The sequence below is a fragment of the Pristis pectinata genome, chromosome 32 (assembly GCF_009764475.1).
Source record: "Pristis pectinata isolate sPriPec2 chromosome 32, sPriPec2.1.pri, whole genome shotgun sequence".
Taxonomy (NCBI): Eukaryota; Metazoa; Chordata; class Chondrichthyes; order Rhinopristiformes; family Pristidae; genus Pristis; species Pristis pectinata.
This window is the reverse complement of record NC_067436.1, coordinates 18,205,484-18,232,651: the sequence shown is the minus strand read 5'-3', so window position 1 is coordinate 18,232,651 and position 27,168 is coordinate 18,205,484. Positions and strand designations below refer to the sequence as shown.

Sequence of the window (27,168 nt, the reverse complement as noted above, 5' to 3'; positions counted from 1 at the left end):
CCCCTCAGGTCCCCATTAAATCTTTCCCCTCTCACCTTAAACCTGTGCCCTCTAGTTATAGACTCCCCTCCCCTGGGGAAAATGACTGCGGCCATTCACCATATCTGCGCTGCTCATGATTTGTTAAACCTCTATTAGGTCACCCCTCAGCCTCCTACACTCCAGGGAAAAAAGTTTCAGCCTCTCACAACTCAAGCCCTCCAGTCCCTGTAACATCCCCCGTGAATCTTTTCTGCACCCTTTCCAGCTTAATGACACCCTTCCTATAGCCGGGTGACCAGAACTGCGCACAGTGCTCCAAGTGCGGTCTCCCCAACGTCTTGTACAGCTGTAAGTCTTGTTTGATTTCTCCTTGTAATCTCAGCCAGGGATTCAGTGAATCTTCGCTGTTGACTCTAGGAGACGGAGACTGGTCCGGGTTTGGTCTGGCCAATCTGGAGAGAATACTACCCAAGCCTGACGTTGTGCAGGAGCCCTTTGATCAGTAGTACCTGGCCTGTTGCCCCCTCCTGTCTTTACACATGAACACTGCCTGCACAGGGACTGTGAATGTTTTCTCCTGCCCTCTCTGCACCTTCCCCAGATCAGTAGCAACTCCCAGATCTGCTCTAGACAGCCAGTCCTGTCTCACGCTCTATTACGACAGAGTTTCTTTCCTCCTCCTGCCTCTTTGAAAGGTTAATCCCAGTCCCCTGCCTTTTCCATGTTCCTTTCTCTAATGCTTATCATGCTGAAAGTTCCTGTTGAATCTGCTTTCAGGCAATGTGTTCCAGATCGCAGCAACTGCCGGCATTTAAACTCAGCTCTTCACAAACCACCTTGCCGGTGCTAACTAACGTAGAGACGTGCAGCACACAAACATCTCTGTGCTGACCATCACATACCCATCTACACTAAAGCCGTCCACCAGCACTTGGTCTGTGGCCTTCTGTGTCTTGGTGATTCAGGTGCTCGTCTAGGTGCCTGTTAAACGTTGTGAGAGTCCCTCCCTCTACCACCCCTCAGGCAGGTCATTCCAAACTCCAATGACTTCTGTGTGAAAAGTTTTTTTTGTAAAAATCCTCTTTAAATCTCCCATGCCCTCTGGTTTTAAATATCCTTGCTATGGAGAGATGTTCCTCCAATCTGTGAGAAACTAAGGACTGCAGATGCTGGAATCTGGATGAAAAACACACTGGTGCTGGAGGAACTCAGCAGACCAGGCAGCATCTGTGGAGAAAAGCAGGCGGTCAACGTTTCGGGTCAGGACCCTTCTTCAGGTGCTTTTCTCCACGGATGCTGCCTGGCCTGCTGAGTTCCTCCAATCTATACCTGTCACAATTCTGTACGCCTCTATAGGGTATCTCTTCCCCCCCTCCCCTCCTCCACCCCCCACCCCAGCCTCCTCTGCTCATAGGAAACAAACCCAGCCTATCCAGTCCCCCCTCCTAACAATACCTTGGCCCAAGCAACATCCTGGGGAATCTCCTCTGCACCCTCTCAGTGCAGTCACCTCCTTCCTATAGTGTGGTGACCAGAACTGCACACAGTGTTCCAGCTTATGGCATTATCAATGTTTTATAAAGTTGTACCTGCTCTTACATTCAGTATCCCGGTTAAAGAAGGTATATATCTATATGCTGCCTTCATCACCTTGTCTACATGAGCTGATGCCTTCAGGGATCCTTGGACTTGTACACCAAGGTCTCTCTGCTCCTCAATACTCCCTGGGCCCCTACCATTTGGTGTGTCTGTCTGACCCTTATTTGCCTTCCCAAAGTGCATCACCTCGCACTTCACAGGATTAAACCCCATCTGCCATTGGTCTGTTCACTGACCGTCTCGTAGCCTGAGACCACCCTCCTCCACTTCCAACACCGTCTCCGGTGTGACTGCCCTTCCGAAGGTGATGGGTGGCAGGTTTCCACGGAGTGCTGTCTTGTGCTGTGAGACTCCCCCCTCCATTGGCTTCTGCTGGTGACTGTACGCCATCTCTTTCCCAGCAGCGACGTGTACTCCCTCCCAAGCACCGAGGAAGAATCCGAGGAACTTTGCAGGGAGCGCGTGACCTGGCAGCGGCATCAGCGGGCCAAGCAACGTTCCCAGGGTCGGGTCCTCGTCACCCAGACTCCCCCGGATGGGGAGGAGGAGGAGGTCGGGGAGACTCCCGAGGAGTCCATGCCGGACCCCAGCACCGGCAAGCCTTCAGCCAGGAGTCCGGGGGAGAGCGAGGAAGAGGTCATGGAGTTGGACGGCTGCGGCCAAGAGGCAGCGGCAGGAAAAGGGAAGGGAGAGGGAGCTTTGGAGATCCACGAGGTCACCTCGGCTGCGCTCAAGGACGAGATGGAGATATCGGACATCCCAGCAACGGCTGAGGGCAAAGTGGGCGGGCAGGTTCCGCACGGGGACAGGCACCCCTGGAGCCCCCTGGACCTCACCGTCATGCACACAGGCACCCAGACTGCTGCCGGCATCGGCCCCTCATCCCAGGAGGGACGTGCCAAGCTCCTGTCCCGGGACGCCATGGTGCAGACTGAGGAGTCGCCTGGGAAACCTCACATGCGATCGAGGAGCACGTCCTACCACGTGAAGCAGGGAGCAGATGATCGAGACACGGAGTCACTTCACAGTCAGGTACGGAGGCTGTCCGTCAGCTTCAGACTGTCACCCTGGGGTCGCAGGGCACCACAGGCACTGGAACCCGGAGCAACAAACGATCTGCTGGAGGAACTCAGCGGCTCGAGCAGCATCCGTGGGGGGGAAGAAACATCCCGATGCAGGGTCTCGACCCGAAATGTCAATAGTTCTTCCTTCCCCCTCTCGCCCCCCCACGGATGCTGCTCAACTTGCTGAGTTCCTCCAGCAGATCGTTTGTTGCTTCAGATTTTGACCACATCTGACTTCTGCAGCAGAGAGTAAATGGGGCCCAAGTTATCTTGTGAACATGTGGAAAGCCATTCAGCCCATCGAGTTCATGCCAGATCCAGGAGGAGCAATCCCATCAGTTCCATTCCCCCCTCTTTATATCCCTGTTGCCCAGAGATTTCTCTCTCTCGCTCTCTCATGCTCAACTGCCCCCTTTGATTCATTTTGCCACTCACTCACACTAGGGGCAATTTACTGCAGCCAATTAACCTTCCAAGGGTGGGGTGTGGGAGGGAACCGGAACACCTCGGGGGGAACCCATGTGGTGATGGGGAGAACATGCAAACTCCACAGCGGCAGCACCCGAGGTCAGGATCGAACCCGGCTCTCTGGCGCAGTGAGGCAGCAGCTCTGCCGGCTGCTTTATGAATACTTCAACAAAGTTGTTGATAACTCTCGTACCCCGGGCCACCGACTCCACCCCCCCACCCCCCCCCCCAAAGCCCCTCCCTAGGTAAGATCAAAGCCGTCCCTCCAACAGCAGTAACTCTGCTGTTGCACTTTGAACGTTCCCTTAGTTTGTTGCAACCATTACACACTATTATGCTGAAAATAATTCTGTCTCCAAACTAGTTCCTGGTGGCCCTGGAGTTTTAACCAGGTGGGTTTTTGCTCTGGGCATTGCCCTGCGTCTGCCTCAGTTCTTAGTTTCATTAAACCTCTGATCTCTCCCCCTCGCCACCCAAAACACTGGTGAAGGAGGAGGAGGATTTCGAGCTACCTGCTCCCCCAGCCGGTCGCCTCCTGCGCAGACACGTCCGGACCATCAGGGAGGTGCGGACCATGATAACGCGGGTCATCACCGACGTTTTCTACGTGGACGGGAAGGAAGTGGACCGGAAGGTGACAGAGGTGAAGAATGGGGGAGGGCTGTGCGTGGAGGGTTAGTATTGAGGAGGGAGGGGTGGGAGATGCCGCTCGCTGAGGCTGACGGGAACTCACAGGCTCCTCAGGTCTGAGGGACCGGGAGAGTAAGTAGCAGCGGGGCACTTGGGAATTGGACCACCCAGTATGTGATGCTCCGTCCCATGGGTCTCTATCGCTCCCTGCTTCGAAACCTCGATGCCGGAGCACTGATGGTCTCCGGGAGAGAATTCCCCACCTTCCCAACTTTCCAAGGGAAGAAATTCCTGCCCATTTCTGTCCTTCATGGACGTCCCTGCATTGTGACTCTGTCCCACGGCTTGAAGGGTTTATAAAATCATGAGGCAAGTATTTTTACACAGGGTGGGTGGGTGCCTGGAGTGGGTTGCCAGGGGAGGTGGTGGTGGCAGATACGACCGAGGCGTTCAAGAGGCTTTCAGATGGACTCCTGAATGTGCAGGGAATGGAGGGATATGGATTATGGGCAGGCAGAAGGAATTAGTTTAATTTGGAATTGTGCTCAGCACAGGCTGAAGGGCCTGTGCTGTACTGTTCTATGAGGGGCATAGAAAGGGTAAGTAGTTAGTCTTTTTCCCAGGGTTGGAGAGTCTAAAACTAGAGGGCGCAGGTTTAAGGTGAGAGGGGGAAGATTTAAAAGGGGACCTGAGGGGCAACTTTTTCCATACAGAGGGAGGAGGGTGTGTGGAACGAGCTGCTGGAGGACACGGTAGAGGCTGGTACAATTACAGTGTTTAAAAGACACTTGGACAGGTCCATGGGTAGGAAGGGTTTAGAGGGATATGGGCCAAAGGCAGGGAAGCGGGATTGGCTCAGGTAGGCACCTCGGTCGGAGTGGAGGGGGCAGTGCGGAGGGAGCACCCTGAGGAGAAGGGGAGGGAGTGCACCCTGTGGGATGGATGGGGGAGGGGCGGTGTGGAGGTGAGGGAGTGCTCCCTAGGGAGGGGAGGGGGCAGTGCAGAGGGAGTGCCCCCGTGGGAGGGGGAGTGGCGATGTGGGGGGAGCACCCTGAGGGGAAGGGGAGGGAGTGCCCCCAATGGGAATGGAGGGGGAGGGGCAGTGTGGAGCTGATGGAGCGCTCCCTGCAGGAGGGGAGGGGAGGAGGCAGTGCAGAGGGAGTTCCCCCTGTGGGATGGATGGGGGAGTGGCGGTGGAGGTGAGGAAGCCCTCCCTGGGGAGGGAAGGGGGCAGTGTGGAGGGAGTGCCCCCCGTGGGAGGGGGATTGGGAGATGTGGCGGGGAGGGAGTGCTCCCTGCGGGAGGGAGGGGCGGGGAGGAGGGAGTGCCCCCGTGGGAGGGGGATTGGGAGATGTGGCGGGGAGGGAGTGCTCCTGGCGGGAGGGAGGGGCGGGGAGGAGGGAGTGCCCCCGTGGGAGGGGTGTGGTGGCACTAATTGGACATTGGCTGGGACGCTGGGCTTGGGAAGAGGAAGGTGGACCCTTTGAGGTAATGTCGTTGCAACATCTGTGAAAGCAGAAAGGGGCCTCGGTTTAACAGCCAGCGTTAGCGGGCAGTGCAGTGCTCCCTCGGCACAGCCTGTTGGATACTGAGGCACACCCTGGGCTCTCTGCAGTGCGCAGTTGGATCCTTGGGCGCACTTCTTCATGTGGACCTTGTGACTGGGAGGAGGTTGGCCCCGAGGTTCCACGAACCACAAGCCTCATCTCCCAACCGTGGGAACGTCGACCCGTTGTGTCAGTGTGCTGTCTGTTTTGTTTCAGGAGAGCGAGGATCCAGTGCTGGAAAGTCGGGAGTACGAGAACGAGGTCTCCCCCTCCCGGGCCACCGGCTCCATGACCTCGGGAGACCTGGCGGATATCAGCTCCTTCTCCTCAAAGGCCTCCAGCCTGCTGCGTGCCTCCAGCGGAGCGAGCAGCATCGTGTCCCTGGCACACAGTAGCAGTAGCAGCGGGAGCGGGGCACCCCTGGCACACGAGCGGGGCAGGGGTGCCGGCACCACACGGGGGAGGAACGGAGGGGCGGATCCCCGGGAGTTTGTCGTGCCAGTGGGCAGAGGCGCTCAGACCAAGCTCAGGTGGGGGCACCCGTGTTGCCGAGCGATGGGGTCCGCGGGTCACTGGTGGGTTCGTGGAACAACAGCCCCATTCCCTGACTCTCAGATCAACCTCTCCAGACCTTCGTAACATCTGGCATTGGGACTGCTTGGGTCAGACACAGGGTGAAGCTCCCTCCACACCGTCCCATCACACACTCCTGGGGCAGGGATGGTACAAGTTACACAGAGTGAAACCCCCGTGGTTCTCAGTCTCGCTAGTGTGTGCCCTGCAGTGTGGCATCATTTATGCCTTGCACCAGCTTGGGCCTGTGCCTCAGGTTGTTCTCTGTGTCTCCCAGAGCTGGATGTCAGGTTCATACCCGAGTGTCTGATGTCCAACTCAGACCTGGCGTGGTCGGGACTTCCATTGTCTGTCCGATTGTTGGTGACCACGTTTCCAGGTTAGATTGGCTCATGATTTACATCCGAACTTTTGATCTGTGTTATTTTTTTCTGGGTTTAACGTCAGCCCGCGGAGAGTTGGAGCCCACAACTGGTCACCTTCTAAACATCCGCTGTCCGGCGTGGCAGAGAGCGACGAGACCTCTGTGAACACCAGACCGACACCACGAAGCCCAGCTCCCCGAGGCAGAGGGAAGAGGGGGCGGCCCCCTATCCGGTCGACAGTTGGGAGGTGAGTGGGGCTGGTGAAAATTCCTGGGAGATCAGTCCTAGTTTCATGGTAGTCCATTCGTTCCATCATCTCCCTGCCAGCCAAAGGAAAGCTTTTCAGATATGTCCCACTCCCCAGGACTCACCGACTTTGTGCAGCACAGAAACAGGCCCTTCAGCCCATCAAGTCCATGCTGACCATATACACTAATCCCACTTGCCCGCATTAGGACCATATCCTCTATACCTTGCCTATCTAACAGCCTGTCTAAATATCTCTTAAACACAGTGACTGTATCTGACTCCACCACCTCCTCTGGCAGTGTGTTCCAGATACCAACAACTCTTGGTGTAAACTTACCCCTCGGGTCCTCTTTGAAACTCCTTCCTCTCACCTTAAACCCAAGCCCTCTTGTTTTTGACATCCCACCATGGGAAAAGGATTCTGACTGTCTCTGTCTCTCACTGTCTTGTACACCTCTGTCAGGTCACCCCTCCGCCGCCTTTGCTCCAGGAAAAACAAGCCCAGCCTGTCCAGTCCCTCCCCATCACTAAAGCCCTCCAATCCAGGCAACATCCTGGTGAATCCCCTCTGCACTCTCTCCAGCGTGACCACACCCTTCCCACAGTGTGGTGACCAGAACCACACACAGTGCTCCATGTGTGGTCCAACCAGTGTTTTGTAAAGTTGCAACATAACGTCCCAGCATTTATACTCCGTGCCCCGACCTGTGAAGGCAAGCTTGCCACATGCTGCCTTCACCACCGTGTCTACCTGTGTTGGCACTTCCAGGGAACTATGGAATCAGACTCCTAGGTCCCTCTGCTCATTAACATTCCTTACCACCCTATCATTTACTGCATGTGTCCAACTCCTATTTGACTTCTCAAAATGCATCACCTCACACTTGTTGGGATTAGATTCCATCCGCCCGCCTTCCAATCTATATCCTGGACATCCTTTCCGCCCAAAACACCACCCACGCCCGTGTCATCTGCAGATTTACTGCTCACATCTCCAACATTCACATTTCAAGTTGCTGCTGTACATCACAAACAGCAGCAGTCCCAGCACCAGTCCCTCCAGAACACCACTGGCCACAGACCTCCAATGGAAACTAGCCTCCCACCACACCCTCTGCTTCCTCTCAGTCTGTAGACCTGGAGTAAAACGGGGAGACACCAGAGACGGCAGATGCTGGAACCTGGAGCAACAGACGATGTGCCGGAGGAACTCAGTGGGTCGAGCAGTGTCTGTGGAGGGGAACGGAACTGTCAACGTTTTGGGTTGAAACCCTCCATCCCGAAACAGCAAAAATTCCTCCCCCCCCCCCCCCCCCCCCCCCCCCCCCCCGCAGATGCTGCTCGACCCACTGAGTTCCCCTACCCGTTGCTGTGTAAACCTGTCAGTCAGTCAGTATAGAATAGATAAATAGAACACTACAGCACAGTACAGGCCCTTCAGCCCACAATGTTGTGCCGACCTATATAAACCTACTCACTGATCAAGCTTAACCCTCCTCTCCCACACATCCCATAATCCTCCATTTCTCTTACATCCATGTGTCTATCTAAGAGTCTCTTAAATGTCCCCATTGTTTCAACCTCTCCCATCACCTCTGGCGGTGCATTCCAGCACAAACCGTCCCCCAGGCGAGGCTTTCTGTCTCCACAGCCCTTCTGAGCCCCGGGATTGGAGCCCATCACTATGTTTTCCAACAGTGGCGGTAAATCTGTGTCTCCTCATTGTGACCTTTCCTGGGTCTTCCTCTCCAACCGTCCAGGCCACTCAAGGTGCTCACACCCCTCCATTCACTCCCCCTTTGTCTCTCCTCAGGTCAGTTCCTCCAGCCCAGGCAACAGCCTTGTAAACCTCCCCTCCCCTCCCCTCCGCTGTCCCATCCTTCCCGTAACAAAGTGAGCCAGCAAGCTGGGCTCACGGACCAATTCCTGGGATGTTGGGTCTGCTATACGAAGGGGCATCAACTCACGAGGTTTATTTTCACTCGAGTCTCAATTCGATCTACACTCTCAAAATCCTGTCAGGGCTAGGCGGGCTGGATGTGGGGAGGATGTTTCACCTGTATGGAGGGTGGAGAACCAGGGGTCACAGTCTCGGGATACCGGATGGGAATTTAACATTGAGATGGGGAGCAATGTCCTCACCCAGAGGGGGGTGAAGCTGTGGAGTTCTCCAACACAAGAGGGCTGTGGAAAACAAAGTGCTGGATACAGTTAAGGAAATGGATAAATTTCTAGATGCGAAAAGCATCCAAGATAATGGGGGGAGCGTGGGGAAATGGGTGGTGCACTGTCGCAGCAGGTAGTGCCAGTTTCTCACAGCTCCAGTAACCCAGGTTCAATCCTGACCTCCGGTGCTGTCTGCATGCGGAGTCTGCATGTTCTCCTTGTGACGGCATGTGTTCCCCCCACCACAGGTGCTCCAGTTTCCTCCCACATCCCAAAGATGCACCACTTTAAATTGCCCCTAGGGTGTAGGTGAGGGGTAGAATCTGGGGGAGTTGATGAGACTGTGTGGGGGGCAGTTTTAAAAAATGGGATGAACGTAGGGTTGGTGTAAATGGGAGGTTGCTGGTTGTACACAGTGGGTGGGGCGGAGGGCCTGTCTCTGCACTGTTTTCCTCCACAGTGACGAGATGCAGGATCAGTGAAGGTCTCGTAGAATTGCCGAGCAGACTCGAGCAGCCACCTGGCTGATTTCTCCTATGTTTCCAGTGAACACGGTCCCCTTCTGCCTTCCGTCCAACCACAAGCCTTCCCCACCCCATCAACCTCAATAAAACTCCGATAATCCCGGTGGTGCCCAGTGAGCTGGTTTTCCAGACAATTGGATGCAATTCCCAACGTTCACTATAGATGTTACACAGTCATGCAGTCCTCCAATAAAGGTTCCGGTGAACCCAGTGAGTTTGCAGGGAGGTGGACATTACCTGTGAGCTGGATGCTGAACCACCTGGGGTTTCTGAATCGTGGGATAGCGGATTATCGGAGTTTTACTGTGCACGGCTTGCTGCGCTGTGTGTCTCCGGCTCCCTCCAGTCCCAGGCAGGGTGGTTCAGTTCACGGTTGTGACCCCCACCATCCGGGCCGTGCCATCTTCTCGCAGCTCCCATCGGGCAGGAGGTACAGAAGCCTGAAGTCCCACACCACCAGGTTCAGGAACAGCGACTTCCCTTCACCCATTCAGTTCTTGAACCCACCGGCACAGCCCTAATCACTGCCTCAGTACAGCTGCCCACTGGGCTGACACGGGGATACAGAGGGGAACTGTCAAGGCCCAAGCCCCACAGACAAGGAAACCAGTTCCCAAAATATCCCGGCCACTGAGGTTCTCACAGGCAGCTCAGGAGGGAGGGGGAATGATGGAACGTTGGAGGTGGTGGCACTGGGGGGAGTGGGAGGGAGAAGTGTTCAGTTCCATTCGTTCCTTTTACTCTTGTTGTATCCATTCTCTCCACCCGCACCATTCCTACCCCTCTCACCCTCCACCACCTCCAAAACCCCCCTCCCACTCCCTCCGACCCCCTTGTGCCCCCTCCCTCTGTGCTCCCTCCATCTCACTCCCCCTCGCATCCCTTCCTGCCCTCTCGCTCTGCGCCGCCTCCCTCTCCCTCTGTCTCCTTTCGCTCCCCCTCACGCCCCCTCCTGCCTTGGTCCCCCCTCCCTCTCCCTCCATTCCCCCCATCCCCTCGTGCCCCCCCTCCCTCCGTCCCCCTCATGCTCCCTCCTGTCCCCTCCCTCTCCCTCTGTCCGCCCTCATCCCCCCTCCCTCCATAACCCCTCCCCCATAACCCCTCCCTCACCCTCCGTCTCCCCCTGTGCCTCCTCCCTCTCCCTGTCCCCCTCACCCTCCCTCTGTCCATCGTGCCCACTCACCCTCCCTGTGCCCCCTCCTGCCCCCTCCCTCTCCCTCCATCCCCCCTCCTGCCCCCTGCCCTCCCTCCGTTCTCCCCCCGGGAGATGATGCACACCCTGCACCGTGCGCGGGGGGAGGATGTGTCCAGCGCCACGTCCCCGGAGGAGGAGCAGTACACCCGCATCGCGGCCCGGCCCCCTGACAAGGCCACCGCCCCCCCTCTGCCCCGCTCAGGCTCCCCCGAGATCCCCCCCCCTCCAGGCCCTGTCGCCCGCTGAGCCCAAGCTCCCAGCCTCCCAGAGCAGCAGCTTCGTGGGGCTGCGGGTGGTGGCCAAGTGGTCCTCCAACGGCTACTTCTACTCGGGGACCATCACCCGGGACTCAGGTGACGGCAAGTACAAGGTGCTGTTCGACGACGGCTACGAGTGCGAAGTGCCGGGCAAGGACATCCTGCTGTGTGACCCCATCCCCGTGGAGACCGAGGTGACGGCCCTGTCTGACGACGAGTACTTCAGCGCAGGTACGTCGGTGGAGTCCGAGGCAGGGAGCGCCAGTTTGAATCTCACCACAGCCCATTTGGTTTGGCTTAGCAGGAAATTTTTGGTATTGGTTTATTATTGTTACTTGTACCGAGGTACAGTGGAAGAACTTGTCTTGCAAACCAATCGTACAGGTCAATTCATTACACAGTGCAGTTACATTGCATTAGTACAGAGTGCATTGAGGTAGTACAGGTAAAAACAATAACAGAATACAGAGTAAAGTATCACAGCTACAGGGAAGTGCAGTGCAGGTAGACAATAAGGTGCAAGATCACAACAAGGTAGAGGTCAAGAGTCCATCTCATCGTATAAGGGAACCGTTCAATAGCCTTATCACAGTGGGATAGAAGCTGTCCTTGAGCCTGGTGGTGTGTGCCCTCAGGCTCCTGTATCTTCTGCCTGATGGGAGAGGAGAGAAGAGAGAATGACCCGGGTGGGTGGGGTCTTTGATTATGCTGGCTGCTACACCAAGACAGTGAGAGGTAAAGACAGAATCCATGGAGGGGAGGCTGGTTTCTGTGATGTGTTGGGCTTGTCCACAACTCTCTGCAGTTTCTTGCAGTCCCGGGCAGAGCAGTTGCCGTACCAAGCCGTGGTGCATCTGGATAGGATGCTTTCTATGGTGCATCAATAAAAGTTGGTGAGTGTGAAAGGGGACGTGCCAAATTTCTTCAGTCTCCTGAGCAGGAAATGGTATTGAAACCTTCAGGGCATTTGGATTTACAAAGTCAAGGGGGAGAAAAAAACTTCAGGGGCTGGAAATCTGGGAGTGGCAGCAGAAAGTGCTAGAAACACTCTGGGGTCAGGCAGCATCTGAGGAGGGAGAAAGGAGGCTCATGGTCAATAACCATCAGAAGTGGGGGCAAGTTGGAGATGGAGCAAGTCTGGGAGGTGGGGAGGGGAGGAGGGAACGGAAGGGAAGGCTCTTGAGGGGGTGGGGGGAGATACTGCGCAGGGTGAGGGTGAGCTTTTGTTGGGTGAAGGCTTCGGACGATGTGTGGGTCAGTGGAAGTGAGCGAGACCCCACCGCACTCCGGCCCATTGGGTGAAAGGCCGATGCCACTTTCGCAGAGACCCCTCGCTCTGACCCGCTGTCACCCGCAGGTATTGTGAGGGCCCACCGGAAGGAGCCCGACGAGTTCTTCTACTGCATCGAGAAGGACGGTGTGCAGAAGTGGTACAAGCGAATGGCGGTCATCCTCTCGCTGGAGCAGGGCAACCGCTTACGGGAGCAGTTCGGCCTCGACCCCTGCGAGCCCAGTACACACCCTGGCTATGGCAGCCGACATCAGCTTGGGTAAGCGGGGAATATCACCCCAGCACTGCTCCCTCCACACTCTCTGTACACCTACGGGCAATGTCTCACCTCGGAGACTCACTGATCCCTCAGTTAGTGCCCTACTCTCCAGTGGCAACAGTCTCCCCATAACCACCCGACAGAAGCACCTGGTAACGCTGCTCACTCTTGCATCTTCCGTTAACCCTCTCCCTTCCAGTCACTGCTGCATCTTCACATTCCTCTCTGGCTGAAGCCTAACCACTGTTTTACTGACCACCCACCATTGTGCTGTCTTGTCACTGCTCTCTGGCTATTGAACTGGCAGTGGGAATTGTGGGCAAGGCACGTCCTTGAACCCTTGGCCCTGATGCGGGGCAGGTTGCTACAGGGGCTGGATGTCTTGGCCAGGCTTGGGGAGCACTTGGCACTGCCCCATCTCTTCAGTTGGCGGTGAGTGAAATCCCTTGGAGAGAAGAGGGGAGGTACCATCTGAGAGGGAGCGGCCACCATGGCCCCTGCATGTCTAGTGCCATCAGCTGCTAACGTTTGGTGAAAACACCTTTACTGCCCGTACTGGATTAGGTTTGCAAGGTTAGACCCAGAACATAGAACAGTACAGCACAGGAACAGGGTCTTCGGACCATGATGTTGTGCTGAACTAATTAAAACGCCTAACTAAACTAGTCCCTTCTGCCTGCACAATGCTCATATCCCTCCATTCTCTGCACATTCATGTGCCTATCTAAGAGCCTCTTAAACGCTTCTATTATATCTGCCTCCACCCCCACCCCTGGCAGCGCATTCCAGGCACCCACCACTCTCTGTGTTTACAAAAAAGTGCCCCGCACATCTCCTTCAAACTTGACCCCTCTCCCCTTATATGCATGCTCTCTACTATTAGACATTTCGACTCTGCGGACAAAGTTACCGGCTCTTCCCTGCTTGAAAGCTCCAGTTGAATCTGCTCCCACCGTCCTTTCAGACAGCAAGTCCCAGATCTAAACAACTTCTCACCTTGGAGACTCACTGAACTTTAGTGTGTGGCCCCGGTTACTGCCCCACTCTGCAGTGGTAACAGTCCCCATAACCACCCAACAGAAACACTTGGTGACGCTGATCACTCTTGCATCTTCCGTTAACCCTCTCCCTTCCCGTCATTGCTAAATCTTCATATTCCTCCCAAGGCCTCTGTGCTCTAACCGATCCCTGGCTGAAGGCTAACTACTGTTTTACAATTGCTTGTTTTCTTCTTCCTCTAGATTTGCGTATGTTTATAGTGCATGTGTTGTGATATAAATGTTAATCTATGGTTACTGTTAGATTTGTGTCCTGATCCCCGGTTATTTCCCTTGGATCCGGATCTCCCAAATCTCTGCGCTCCTCCACTTGAGGTATAACCCAGTGTTATGGAGACACAAGAGACTGCAGACACTGGAATCTGGAGCAAAGAACAAACTGCTGGAGGAACTCAGCGGGTCAGGCAGCGTCTGTGGAGGCAGAGGGATGGTCGACATTTCAGATGGAGACCCTGCTTCAGGACTGAGCGTGTAGAGGGGAGATGGGCAGTTTCCACCTATCACCCACCAGCCCCTGCCTTGCCCCTCCCTCTCACCTCTTTATACCGGCTATCTCCCCTCTACGTTCTCAGTCCTGATGCAGGGTCTAACCCAATACGTCAACCACTCTCTGCCTCCACCGATGCTGCTCGACCTGCAGAGATACAAGAGATTCTACACATGCTGGAATCTGGAGCAACACACACGAAATGCTGGAGGAACTCAACGGGTCAGGCAGCATCTGTGGAGGGAAATAAACAGTTGACGTTTTGGGTTGAGACACCACATCTGACGTCATGTCTGTGGATGTTGGTGACATGTCTGTTTTTTCTGATGAAGGGTCTCGACCTAAAACGTTGACCGTCCATTTCCCTCCACAGACGCTGCCTGACCCACTGAGTTCCTCCAGCAGTTTGTTTTTGTGACCTGGTATTAATCTTTCTATCCTCGTCTGCCCCGGTCTGAGCTTTGGAACCCCCTCCCTTGATCTCAGCAGCCCTGCCTTCCTTGAAACACTGGTGACCTGTGCCAATGTCTCGCCCTGTGGCCTGGTCGGTTTCTGCCGGATGCTACGTGAATGCAGATGGTTCTTGGTGGCATGTCTGTGTTTGCCCGGCTTGCAGTAACGGGAGATTGAACTTGCGCCCACAGATAACCTGGTGGAGGGGAAGAGAAAGCGACGGAGTAACGTCGGGGCGAGCACCCCGACCAGGAAGCAGGCGGAGAGCCCCCGGGCCCCACCTCTCTCGGGGAAGAGGAAGCTCCTCAGCTCGGACGAAGAACGGTCACCGGCAAAACGCGGACGCAAGCCAGGCTCCGGGAAATCTGGTAACAGCCCTCGATGTTCGGCAGTCCAGCTGGGTTTGTGGGAACTGTCACAGAAGGGTAAAACGTTCGGCCCATCTAGCCTGTGCCAGCCCTTTGGAGGAGCTTGCCAGTTAGGCTCCCTCCTCTGCTCTTCCCCATGTTTCCCTGTTGATTAGTCATCCAATTTTTGTAGTTGTCCAAAACGCATCCAATCCAAAAAAACCGTCCAGTTGCTCGTCACGTGATCCAATATCAGAGGTTGTCCCAGGATACTGACATTATTCCTTTTTTTTTGCACTATTTGTTTATTTTTGTAATTTATAGATTTTGTCTTTACACTGTACTGCTGCTGCAGGACAACACATTTCACATCATATGTCAGTGATGATAATTCTGATTCCGCTGAGCTGCCTTCTCTGAGCAGGGAACCGTGAGCCAGAGGCATGGTCACGGGATGGGGAAGGATGTGATTGCAGAGGAGAGGGTGCGGAGGACACTCACCAGGACGTTCCCTGGGATGAAGTGTTTAGTTACGAGGAGCGGCTGGGTCAGTTCTTCCTGGAGAGGAGAAGGTTAAGAGGGATCCTGAATGATGAATATAAAATTATGAGGGGTGTAGATAGGGTAGGCTGCACAAAACCTAATCCCTTATCGGGGGTGAATAGAACTAGAGGACGTGGATTTAGGGTAAGAGGGGATCTGAGGGGGACCCTTTCCAGCCAGAGAGCGGGGAGTACCTGGAACACACTGCCAGAGAGAGGTGGCAGCAGAGTCCCTGACAGTGTTTAAGAAGTGTGTAGATGGGCACTTGAATCACCCAGGCAGAGAAGGTCACAGGCCAAGTATTGGTTTATTATTGTCACTTGTACCGAGGTATAGTGGAAGAACTTTTGCATACCGATCGTACAGGTCAATTCATTACACAGTGCATTGAGGTAGTACAGGGTAACACAATAACAGAATACAGAGTAAATTGTCACAGCTACAGGGAAGTGCAGTGCAGGTAGACAATAAGATACAAGGTCATAACAAGGTAAATTGTGAGGTCAAGAGTCTATCTTATCGTATAAGGGAACCATTATAACAGCGGGATAGAAGCTGTCCTTGAGCCTGGTGGTATGCGCCCTCAGGCTCCTGTATCTTCTGCCTGATGGGAGAGAAGAGAGAATGACCCGGCTGGGTGGGGTCTTTGTCTATACCTCTCGCTTCCTTGGTGAAGCAGCCAGCATAATCAGAGTCCATGGAGGGTTAATGTGGATGGTCCACTGGTCAGTGTGGACATGGTGGGGCCGAATGGCCTGTTTCTCTGCTGCATGACTCAGTGATTGTGGGCTTGCCCAGGTGGGACTGAGGTGAGAAGAATGTTCTTTTCTGAGGGCCGTGAATCTTTGGGCTCCTTCCCTGCTGTGTTCAATCAGGGCTGAGGTTTGGACACGAAGTGGGACTGAGGGACGCTGAGATCAGGTGGAAGGGTGGGCTCAAGGCAGCCGATCCTGCTGAATGATGGAGTAGTTTGAGGGGCCGAGTGGCCTTTTCTTACTGCTTCAGGTTTCCTGTTTATGGAGAAAGGACATCTGGCCAGAACTGAGAAGCTTCCTGGGCAGCAGTACATGGAAGGCCTGCAAGGTAATGAAAGGGTTGGATTGGGTGGACATGGGCAAGATATCTTGCTATTGGCCAAAGGGGGAGAGAGAGACAGTTCCGAATGGATCCAGGGGAGAATTCTGGAGAAGCAGCACACCCCGAGGAGCAGTGGGATTGCAGAGGGTGAGGGGTGAGAGCTGGAGGGTGGTGCATATGTGGATCAAGCTGCCAGAGAGAGTCATTGAGGCAGGTACAATAATGACATTTAAGAGACATTTGGACAGGTACATGGATAGGAAAGGTTTAGCGGGTTACGGCCCAATGCGGGCAAATGGGACTGGCCAAGATGGGAATCTTGGTCAGCATGGACGAGTTGGGCCGAAGGGCCTGTTTCTGTGCCATGGGCTCTGTGGGAGTGTCTGAGCTGTGGTGTCGGTCCCGCAGGGAGCTCGAAACCGAGCGGGTTTGCCAGCCCCTCGGAGGGGGATGTGTCCAGCGGCTCTGGCCCCTCAGTGGAAGTGCAGCACGGCCCCCTGCCGAAAAGCCCCACCCTTTTCGTGGGCTACGCCTTCATCCTCACTGCGGCAACCGAGTCCGATCGGCAGACGAACAAACCCGCCCAGCGCGACGGAACGCTCAGCAGTGAGGAGGATGAGGGTAAGTGGAACTCTTTCTCTCTCTCTCTCTCCCGCCCCCCCCTCCCCCCCCCAATCCAGTCCCTGAGCGGGTGTAGGGAGGGGTACAGGCTCTGGGGAGAAGAATGTGGGGAGGAGGGAGAGGGTAGAATGCAGAGCAGCCAGGGGTACACAGTTGGGGGGAGCGGACAGGGCAGAGTATGGGGTGCATGGTGGAACACAGGGAGGGGGGGGAACACGGGAGAAGGGAGAATTTGGGAGTGGACTAGGGGGATCTCGGAGATGAGAACAGGAGAAGGGGAGGGCTTAGAAATTGGGATTCGGATTAGTTTATTGTCACATAAACCAGGGTGCAATGAAATTCCTTGCTCACGCAAAGCTCACAGAGTAAACGGTGTACATAGTAATAATAAATACAGCGAAATGAAGACGAGACTGCAGACACTGGAATCTGGAGCAACACACAAACTGCTGGAGGAACTCAGTGGGTCGGGCAGCATCTGTGGAGGGAGATGGACAGTCGACGTTTCAGGTCGAGACCCTCAGGACTGGGCTAAATGCAGGCAAATGGGACCAGCTGAGGAAGGCACCTTGGTGGGCAGGTGGGCATGGATGAGTCGGGCCAAAGGGCTTGTTTCCGTGCTGTGTAACTCCATGAAGAAATAATGTACGAACACATAATGCATTTAAAGTAACTCCACATTGCATTCAAAAACAAAGTGGATAAATATTGTAAATGGAAAGATTTGCAGGGCATCAGGTTGGGGTGCAAGATTTGGGACTATTGGCATTGCTCGGTGAAGAGTCTGCTGTAAGGGGTGGGAGGGAACAGGCTGTGATCAAACCTGTTGCGGCAGTCCCGATGAAGGGTCCCGATCCGAAACGTCGACTGTCCATTTCCCTCCACAGATGCTGCCTGACCCACCGGGTTCCTCCAGCGCCTTTGCGTGTTGCAATAAATACAGCAACGGGCACGGTAACAGCAGAATGGTGCGGGACGGTGGTGCAGGGGGTGGCGGTGTGGGGCGCGGCGGCGGTGCGGGGGGGTGGCGCACACTGAAGTAGTGCCAGACGAAATGTTGAAGTGACAATAACGGAAGAGGTAGAGCTAAGGGTCCAAGAACGTGGCAGCCCCACCGGGAGGGGATGTGAAAGAGGTGATTGGTTGAGAAGTTGAAAGGGAATTGGTTCAGAAAGGGGGAGGTGCGGGGGCGAGTGCTGGGGAGAGGGCATTATGGTGAGGGGGGGTCTGGGGGGTGGGGCGGGGAGAAGAGGGTAACGGTGGGAGAGTGAATGGGAAGAGTATAATAAGACACCATGGTCTTCTCTATGCTGGATGATGGGCTGGGATCTTACTATGTCACTGTTTGACCCTAGAGTACGTGGAGACTGCAGCCTACAATAAGCAGTACACAGAGTCACAGCTCCGAGCCGGTGGGGGATACATCCTCCAGGATTTCAACGAAGCCCAGGTGAGAGGGGCCCAGCGATGTAGAGGACCTCACTGCTGGCCAGAATCCGACACGGGAGGGAGCGGAGCGAGCAGGGCTCTGCCAAGTGTGATGGGAGTGCTCGGGCTGACGTTTCATGGACCATAGGACAGGAACAGGCCCTTCAGCCCACAGTGTCCGTGCCGAATGAAACAGAATCCCTTCTGCCTGCACGTGATCCATCTCCCTCCATTCCCTGCGTATTCATGTGTCTACCTAACAGCCTCTTAGAACCACTGTCGTATCTGCCTCCACCACCACCCCTGGCAGCCCGTTCCAGGCACCCACCACTCTTTATCCCATCCAGCATGTCTCCTTTAAACTGTCCCCCAACTCACCTCATTTCCTCCTCAAACCCCTCCACCTCTCGCTCCCTAAAACCTACATGTTGTGATAGTGTGTTTGGGCTTTGAACATAGAACAGTACAGCACAATACAGGCCCTTCGGCCCACAATGTTGTGCTGACCTTTAAACCTCACCTAACACTATCTAACCCCTTCCTCCCACATATCCCTCTATTTTAAATTTCTCCATATGCTTATCTAGTAATCTCTTTGAGTGACCTCTCACACCACCTCCACTGCTCTGTTGGCCTCAGCACCTGGCAATGTCACGCCCCGGTGAGGCGCTGGTTGGAGAGAGGGGGAGTGTGAACCCTCTCCCTCAGTGGGTGAACTGAACACCCTTCATTCCCTGACCCCGTACCCCCCTCCCCTCCGCAGCTCGAGCACCTCTGCTCCCACTCGGGGTGCGTGCGTATCACTGGTGAGGCTGCCCTCTGTGGCCGCCCCTTATAAGAAACTGCAGGAGGAGGCCACTCGGCCCCTCAAGCCTAGTCCACAGGGTCATAGCTGACCACCTACCCGGGTTTTCCTGCCTTATCCCCATATCCCTTGATTCCTGTAATGTCCGGAAATCTGTCGATTGTGTTTTTTGAACCCCCTGGGGAGAGAATTCCAACAGTTCACCACTCTCTTGGTCAAGGGTTTCCTCCACATCTCAGTCCTGTTCTGAGACTGCAACGCTGTTTCTAGGACTCTCCAGCCAGGAGGAACATTGCCTCTGAACTCGGTCTCTACAAAGTCAGCTGTTGGCCTGGCATTACCTTCAGGCTACACTAGGCTGGATTTGCACATCTCCTTCCCCCAGACCACAAGGCAAACAGGACGATGCGGCAACCCAACACCTCTCGGCCCTGCCACAGAGAGACCCATTCTTTTCATCAGCTTTAATCGGAATGATCACGTTAGCAGTGCCAGAGCTCTGGGGTTCCTCTCTTAAACCCCTCTCTTCCCTTTAGTTTTACAGTCAATCTGCTGCGGTGGGGTTTAAACCTGTGACTTGGTGTTGCCAGCCCTGGAGTGGAGTCACAAAGCATTGACCAATGGGTAGTGGGCAGCACGATGGGTAGAGCCTCTGCCTCCCAGCTTCAGCGACCCAGGTTCGATCCCAACCTCCGGCACTGTGTAGAATTTGCACATTCTCCCTGTGACCACATGGGTTTCCCCCAGCTGAACATAAAACAGCACAGCACAGGAACAGGCCCTTTGGCCCACAATGTTGTGCCAAACTAATTAAGCTCATGATGCCTAATTAAACTAATCCCTTCTGCCTGCACGTGGTCCACATCCCTCCATTCTCTGCGCATTCATGTGCCTGTCTAAAAACCTCTTAAACACCTCTATTGTATCTGCCTCCACCACCACTCCTGGCAGCACATTCCAGGCACCCACCGCTCTCTGTGTATTTTAAAAATAAAACACCACTTGCCGCACACATCTGCTCCAGTTTCCTCCCACACCCCAAAGGCGTGCAGGTTGGTAGGTTAATTGGCTGCTGTGTGTTGCCCCAGTGTGTAGGTGAGGGGTAAAATCTGGGGGGAGTTGATGGGAATGTGGGGAGAGTAAAATGGGATTGGTGTTTGTGGTTGGTTGGTCAGACTAGACTCGATGGCCGAGAGGCCTGTTTCGGTGCGATGTGACCCTATCCTTGTCCCTCTCCCCACGACTAGACTGTCCGGTTTGGTGGGGAGTTACGGTGCTGTTTTTACTCAAACACAAATGCAGGCGGGTCTGGCACAGGGATGAGAATTCCCAGCCCAGGGCTGCACCCCAGCATTCGAACTCTTCTCCTGCAACCCAACTTCTCCATTTGTTGTCTACACTCAACCGGTCCGCCACCCGGAGTCACTTTGACTCTGTTTCCCTCTCCACAGATGCTGCCTGACCTGCTGAGTGTTTGCAGAGCTTTTGTGTTTTATTTCCACAGCGGCGGGGCTGTTTAGATTTTCGTTGCCTGTTGTGTTTCAGTGTAAGGCTGCCTACCAGTGTGTGCTGATCGCAGACCAGCATTGTCGAACGAAGAAGTACTTCCTGTGTATTGCCAGCGGAGTGCCATGTGTGTCCAACCTGTGGGTGCGTGACAGCTGCCTGTCGAATCAGCTGCAGCCTTACAAGAACTACATGCTCCCTGCTGGGTACAGCGTCGAGGCAGACCGCATCCTGGAGTGGTGAGAGGACGTGTTTACTCTCCTGTTCAGTAGAAATTGTACTCGCTGATGTTCACTGAGACCGAGCAAACCCACCCAGTAACCTTCTAATGCAGCCTGCGTATTGTGCCTCGGCTAAACCTCCCTCAGGTGTTCCGGGACATTTGGCAACACCTCAAACCTAATCAAAGCAATTTAAATCTTTGTCTGGTCTTAATCTTCCACTCCCAGCTGACACATCTACTCTCCGTTCTAATCCCCCTCTCGTGTGCTCCCTTGTGCGTTCTCTCCTGCTCTCTCTCTCTCTCTCTCTCTCCCTTCCCCCCCTCTCTCTCTCTCCCTTCCCCCCCTCTCTCTCTCTCCCTTTCCCCCCCTCTCTCTCCCTCTCTCTCTCTGCCCCCCCTCTCTCTCTCTGCCCCCTCTCTCGCACTGTAACAAAAATATTTTAAAATTCATTCCTTCTTTCCTGATTCAGCAGCAAGAGGTATTCACAAACAAAGGAAACACTATACACATATTAAAGGTTATTCAAAACTACTTTATTAGGATTATATATAGACTACTCACTAACCACTATAATAAAAAAAAAGGTCTAACATATTTGGTATTACTCATGGACAGGGGATTCATAAGATATCTCTATATGCAGATGACCTGTTACTTTATATTTCTAACCTGGAGGAATCTATCCCCGCAGTATTATCACTGCTTGCTCAGTTTGGTGTTTTTTCTGGTTATAGATTAAATCTTAATAAGAGTGAACTTTTCCCATTAAATATGCAAACCCTAATTTATAGGCAATTACCATTTAGATTAGTAACTGACTATTTTATGTATTTGGGTGTTAAAATTACAAGAAGCACAAGGACTTGTTTAAAGTTAACTTGCTACTTTTAGTTGATCACGTTAAACAATTATTTACTAAATGGTCCCCATTATCTCTGTCATTGGTAGGCCGAATTAATGCGGTTAAGATGAATATTTTACCAAAATTTCTATATCTATTTCAGGCGATTCCAACTTTCATCCTGAAATCTTTTTTTGACACTATTGATTCTAAAATTCTTTCATATATCTGGCAGAATAAAAACCCAAGGTTAAGTAAGAAATATTTACAAAAATTAAAAAAGGATGGTGGTATGGCTTTGCCTAACTTTATGTTACTGGGCGATTAATATCAGATATTTAATTTTTTGGGCACAAGATTTAGGTGTAATTCAATGTCCCAAATGGGTATACCTTGAGTATGAATCAGTACAAGGATTTTCATTAGTTTCTATTTTAGGAGCCTCACTCCCTTTTGCACTTACTAAATTGAGTAAACATTTGACGAACCCAATAGTTAAACATACAATACAAATATGGTTTCAATTTCGTAAATTTTTTGGATTGAACAAATTTAATTTATCAAGTCCCATTTTTTCTTTCAACCATCTAGAATTGACTTAGCTTTTTCTTTATGGAAAATGAAGGGAATAACATGCTCTCGTGATTTATTCATTGATAACTGGTTTTTATCTTTTCAACAGTTGTCGAATAAATACAATTTGCCTAGATCATGCTTTTTTCGATATTTACATGTTAGAAATTTTTTAAAAGTTACTATACCTTCTTTTCCGACTCCATATAAAATTGAAATTATGGAAAAAGTTTTAGGTTTTAACCCCTGTCAGAAGGGCTTGATAGCAATAATTTATGATCTAGTTATGAAAATATGTCCATTAAGAATGAATGGGAAAGAGAAATCCAGATACTTTTACCCACAGAGACATGGAAGAAAGTTCTTCAATTAGTTAACACATCTTCAGTGTGTGCCAGACACTCTTCGATACAGTTTAAGGTGGTTTACAGGACCCATATGTCTTAGGATAAGCTAGCCTGTTTTTATCTCCATATAAATCCTATATGTGACAGATGTAAGTCGAAGGTGGCTTCCCTGACACATATGTTTTGGTCCTGCCCTCTTCTGGAAAAATATTGGAAAGACATTTTTAACATTATTTCAACTGTATTGAATATTGATTTACAACCTCACCCTATCACTACAATTTTTGGGCTACCAAGGATGGAATCTGGCCACTTATCTGCTTCTGCTTGCCGTATGATTGCATCACATTAATGGCCAAGCGATCCATTTTGTTTCAGTGGAAGGATCCAATACCCCCCCACTACTTTTCAATGGTTTTCTCAAACTATATCATGTTTAAACTTAGAAAAATTAGGAGTGGCACTGTTGATCCTTCGCTTAAATTTGAGGAAGTTTGGAGTCCATTTATTCAATGTTTTCATATGATATAGATCCCTTTTCAATAACCTTTGAATTTAGAGGATCGGAGTTGACGACATAACAATGCTCTTTTTTTTCATCGAGGAATATCAGTCCAGTTTTTTTCTCTTTTGAAATTTTTTTTAGTTGGTTCGATTTATTATTTATAATTTTTTTTTGATTTGGGTTTTTTAATTATACAATAAATTTTTTTCCTTCCCTTTTGATTTTTTTTGTATTATATTTGTTTACTAGTAGACTGTGGGGTCTAGAGTATATTTTTTATTCTTTATGATTATATAGGTCATGATTGCCCTCCCGATCTCTTTGTATCACATGTATAATCATTGATGTTATATATTAATCTGTATTAATTTGAAAATTAATAAAAAGGTGAAAAAGAAAAGAAAAAAGGGCTAAAAGAAACAATACATCAACCAATCAATTTTTATAATGCTGGAGGGAAGCTCAGGAGTCCGACAGCCTTCTCTCTGTGTCTTAGCACGGGTCGCGAGCCACCCTAAGGGAAGATTTCAATTTGCACCAAGAAGTTGTTCCTTTTTATATCCTTCAAAAACCTAACATAACATTTACCCCAGTACTTTCCCGTCCCCTTGTGGTAGCAGCCTGTACCACCTCATCTCCCACCACCCTCGGCCTAGCAGGTCTGCAAGGGAAAAAAAACCTTCTTCACCAGTATATAATCCACACCCATTCATTCACCCTGCCCCTTCTCCCTAATTCCACAGGCACCCGCGGACCACCCCGTTCAAGAACATGAAGATGCTGCTGGTTTCGGATCAACAGGAGAACTTCCTCAGCCTGTGGCCGGAGATCCTGATGATGGGAGGGGCGACATCAGTCCGACAGCACAACCCCACCGCACACGGCAAGGGTGAGAGTTTGGCCGACGGCGGGCTGCACTGCCCCTGGGAGGGGAGGAGTTGGGGTTTGGAAGCTGTGTTGATGCTGAGTTTCAGGGTCACACACTACCCGGATACAGGGTCAGACACGGAGTGAAGCTCCCTCCGCACCGTCCCATCACACACTCCCAGGGTCGGACACAGGGTGAAGCTCCCTCCGCACCGTCCCGTCACACAATCCCGGGGTCAGACACAGGGTGAAGCTTCCTCCGCACCATCCCGTCACACACTCCCGGGGTCAGACACGGAGTGAAGCTCCCTCTACACTGTCCCATCACACACTCCCAGGGTCGGACACAGGGTGAAGCTCCCTGCGCACTGTCCCGTCACACACTCCCGGGGTCGGACACAGGGTGAAGCTCCCTCTACACTGTCCCATCACACACTCCCAGGGTCGGACACAGGGTGAAGCTCCCTCCGCACCGTCCCGTCACACACTCCCGGGGTCAGACATGGTGAAGCTCCCTCCGCACCGTCCCGTCACACACTCCCAGGGTCGGACACAGGGTGAAGCTCCCTCCACACCGTCCTGTCACACACTCCCAGGGTCGGACACAGGGTGAAGCTCCCTCCACACCGTCCCGTCACACACTCCCGGGGTCAGACACAGAGTGAAGCTCCCTCTACACTGTCCCATCACACACTCCTGGGGTCAGACACGGAGTGAAGCTCCCTCTACACTGTCCCATCACACACTCCCAGGGTCGGACACAGGGTGAAGCTCCCTCTGCACCGTCCCGTCACACACTCCCGGGGTCAGACATAGGGTGAAGCTCCCTCCACACCGTCCCATCACACACTCCTGGGGTCAGACGTAGAGTGAAGCTCCCTCCGCACCGTCCCATCACGCGCTCCCGGGGTCAGACACAGGGTGAAGCTCCCTCTCCGTGTTGCTCAGCCAGCCTAGTGCTACTTCCACAGTTCAGCACCTGTTGCCCAGGGTGCTGCCCTTGCTCGGGATGACCTGAGTTCAGAGGTCGCCCCACCGTGAATTTCGGGACAGAACCCAGCTTGCAGTCACCTGCTGCGGTGTTGAGGCTGACTGTGTTTTGTTGACTGGATGTTTCTCTTCCTCTGACCTTGCAGACGTCCCGCTGGGAATCTTTGACATCGTGGTGACCGACCTCTCCTGCCCCCCATCACTGCTGAAGTGTGCGGAGTCACTGGCTGTGCCCGTGGTCTCACAGGAGTGGGTCATCCAGAGCCTGGTTACCGGACAGAGGGTCAGTCAGAACAGCCACCCCATGTACAAACACACCTACAAACCCAGCTAAAAGGAGGGTGCTTGGTGCCACCCCCACCTCTCCCCCCCTCGCTCCCCCAACCGCCAATCAATTGTGCCGTTGTTTTACATTTTAGAAGCTTTTAACTGTCTGTGTTTGTAACTGCATGTATGAAAATGTACATAGTTTTATTGGTTTCATTTTTATTAAAAAATAACAGAATAAACTGTGAGGTTTCGCTGCCTTTCTGTCAGTTTTAAATTTTTTTATTTAAAAAAACTGCCTGTTTTTATTCATGTATCAGCTAAGGTTAGAATGTCTCTGCCCGTCCGCACCCCAGCCCACGCGGATAGTGGTGGAAACAGATAGGATAGAGGCATTTAAGAGGCTCTTAAACAGGCAGAAAACAGAGGGATATGGACCATACGCAGGCAGAAGTTATTAGTTGTCATTAGCTTAATTAGTTTGGTGCAACATCGTGGGCCAAAGGGCCTGTTCCTGTGCTGTGCTGTACTGTTCTAGGTTCTAGTGTGAGAGGAATTGTGGTTATGCTGCAGTTACGTAGAGCATTGGGTCTCTTTAATGGAAGGATGTGTGTTGGAAGCTGGTTTACTGGTTTGATACCTGGAATGTGCTGTCAGTCTTCGGACAGAAGGTTAGACAGGCTAGTCTTGTATCTGCTGGAGTTCAGAAGAGGGAGAAGAGACTTGAGTGAATCATGAGGAGTTTCGACAGGGTGGGAGTGGAGACTGTTTTCTCTTGTGGGAGAATCAAGAACAGGGGGGTCACTGTTTAAAAATAAAGGGTGGCCCACTTTTTTCTGAGGGTTGAATCTTTAGAACCAACTTCCTCAAAGGGCAGGGGAAGCAGAGGCTTTGAATATTTTTAAGGCACAGGTAGTAGATTCTTGATGAGCAGGGATAGGGGCTGTGGGTGACTGTCCAATCAGCACTGATCTCATCAAATAGCAGTGTCCATGGGGCTAAGCAGCCCATTCCTGCTCGATTTGTACTTTGTATATTAAAGGGCAAGCCGTGGTGTTGGCAGGAGGAGCAGTAGCAGAGTTAATTTAAAATGATTGTTATGATTGTTACTCCCTTCTCTTCCCCCACCCCCCCCCCCCATGCCCCATGGATGAAATCAGTTTAATCACTGACACCCCATCCCTGGCTGCAAGCTCCATTTGTGTGTGTCAGCTACAGATTTGAGGAAGGAGGAAAGAACTTAATAAATTAGGAGGGCTAAAAGGGGACATGAGATGTCCTTGGCAAGTAAGATTAAGGAGGATCCCAAGGCAGTTTATACATAAGAGGTAGCTGGGGAAAGGGTAGGTTTCCCAAGGACAAAGGAGGGAAATTCTGCCTGGAACCAGAGGAAGTGAGTGACATCCTGAAAAGTACTTCAGATCAATATTCACCAAGGAGGAGGACTTGGGTTTGTTGATATTCTAGCATAGGTCAATATTAAAAAAGAGGTATTGTGTGATTTGAAAAACATTAAGAATGATGTCCCCAGGGCTTGATGGAATCTATCCTAGGATACTGAGGTGACAAAAAAGATCTCAGGGGCCTTGACAGATCTTTGTGTCCTCTCTAGCCACAGGTGAGATGCCAGAAGACTGGAGAAAAGCTGATGTTGTTCCTTTGTTTAAGAAGGGCATCAGGGAATTATATGCTGGCGAGCCTTACGTCAGTGGTAGGGAAATTACTGGTGAAGATTCTTGGGGACAAGATTTACCCATACTTGGAAAAGCATGGACTTGTGAGGGACAGTCAGCATGGCTTTGTGCACGAGAGGTTAGGTCTCACAAATTTGACTTGAGTTTTTTTTTGAGGAAGTGACAAAGGTGACTGATGAGGGCAGGGCAGTGGATATTGTCTACATGGACTTCAGTAAAGCATTTGACAAGGTTCTCATGGTAGGCTGATCCATGGGATCCAGGGTAAGTTGCTAGGTTGGATGCAAAATTGACTTGCTCATAGAAGTCAAAGTGTAGTCTGTGACCAGTGATGTTCTACAGGGATCAGTGCTGGGTTCTCTATTG

The 27,168-nt window shown here is 52.4% G+C and overlaps 1 protein-coding gene across 1 annotated transcript in view; it reads left to right on the top strand.

Moving 5' to 3' along the window:
- tp53bp1 (tumor protein p53 binding protein, 1) overlaps window positions 1–25,344 on the top strand; it is a 69,473-nt gene extending 44,129 nt beyond the window's left edge. Inside the window, 14 exon segments of the mRNA XM_052042646.1 lie at window positions 1,983–2,613; window positions 3,604–3,756; window positions 5,507–5,820; window positions 6,311–6,476; window positions 10,432–10,581; window positions 10,583–10,850; window positions 11,977–12,137; window positions 12,139–12,169; window positions 14,359–14,535; window positions 16,543–16,755; window positions 18,111–18,205; window positions 20,534–20,733; window positions 23,728–23,873; window positions 24,988–25,344. Coding sequence (XP_051898606.1) covers window positions 1,983–2,613; window positions 3,604–3,756; window positions 5,507–5,820; window positions 6,311–6,476; window positions 10,432–10,581; window positions 10,583–10,850; window positions 11,977–12,137; window positions 12,139–12,169; window positions 14,359–14,535; window positions 16,543–16,755; window positions 18,111–18,205; window positions 20,534–20,733; window positions 23,728–23,873; window positions 24,988–25,175 — 2,893 coding nt within the window. The 3' untranslated portion in view covers window positions 25,176–25,344.
- Window positions 25,345–27,168: the final 1,824 nt, after the last annotated feature.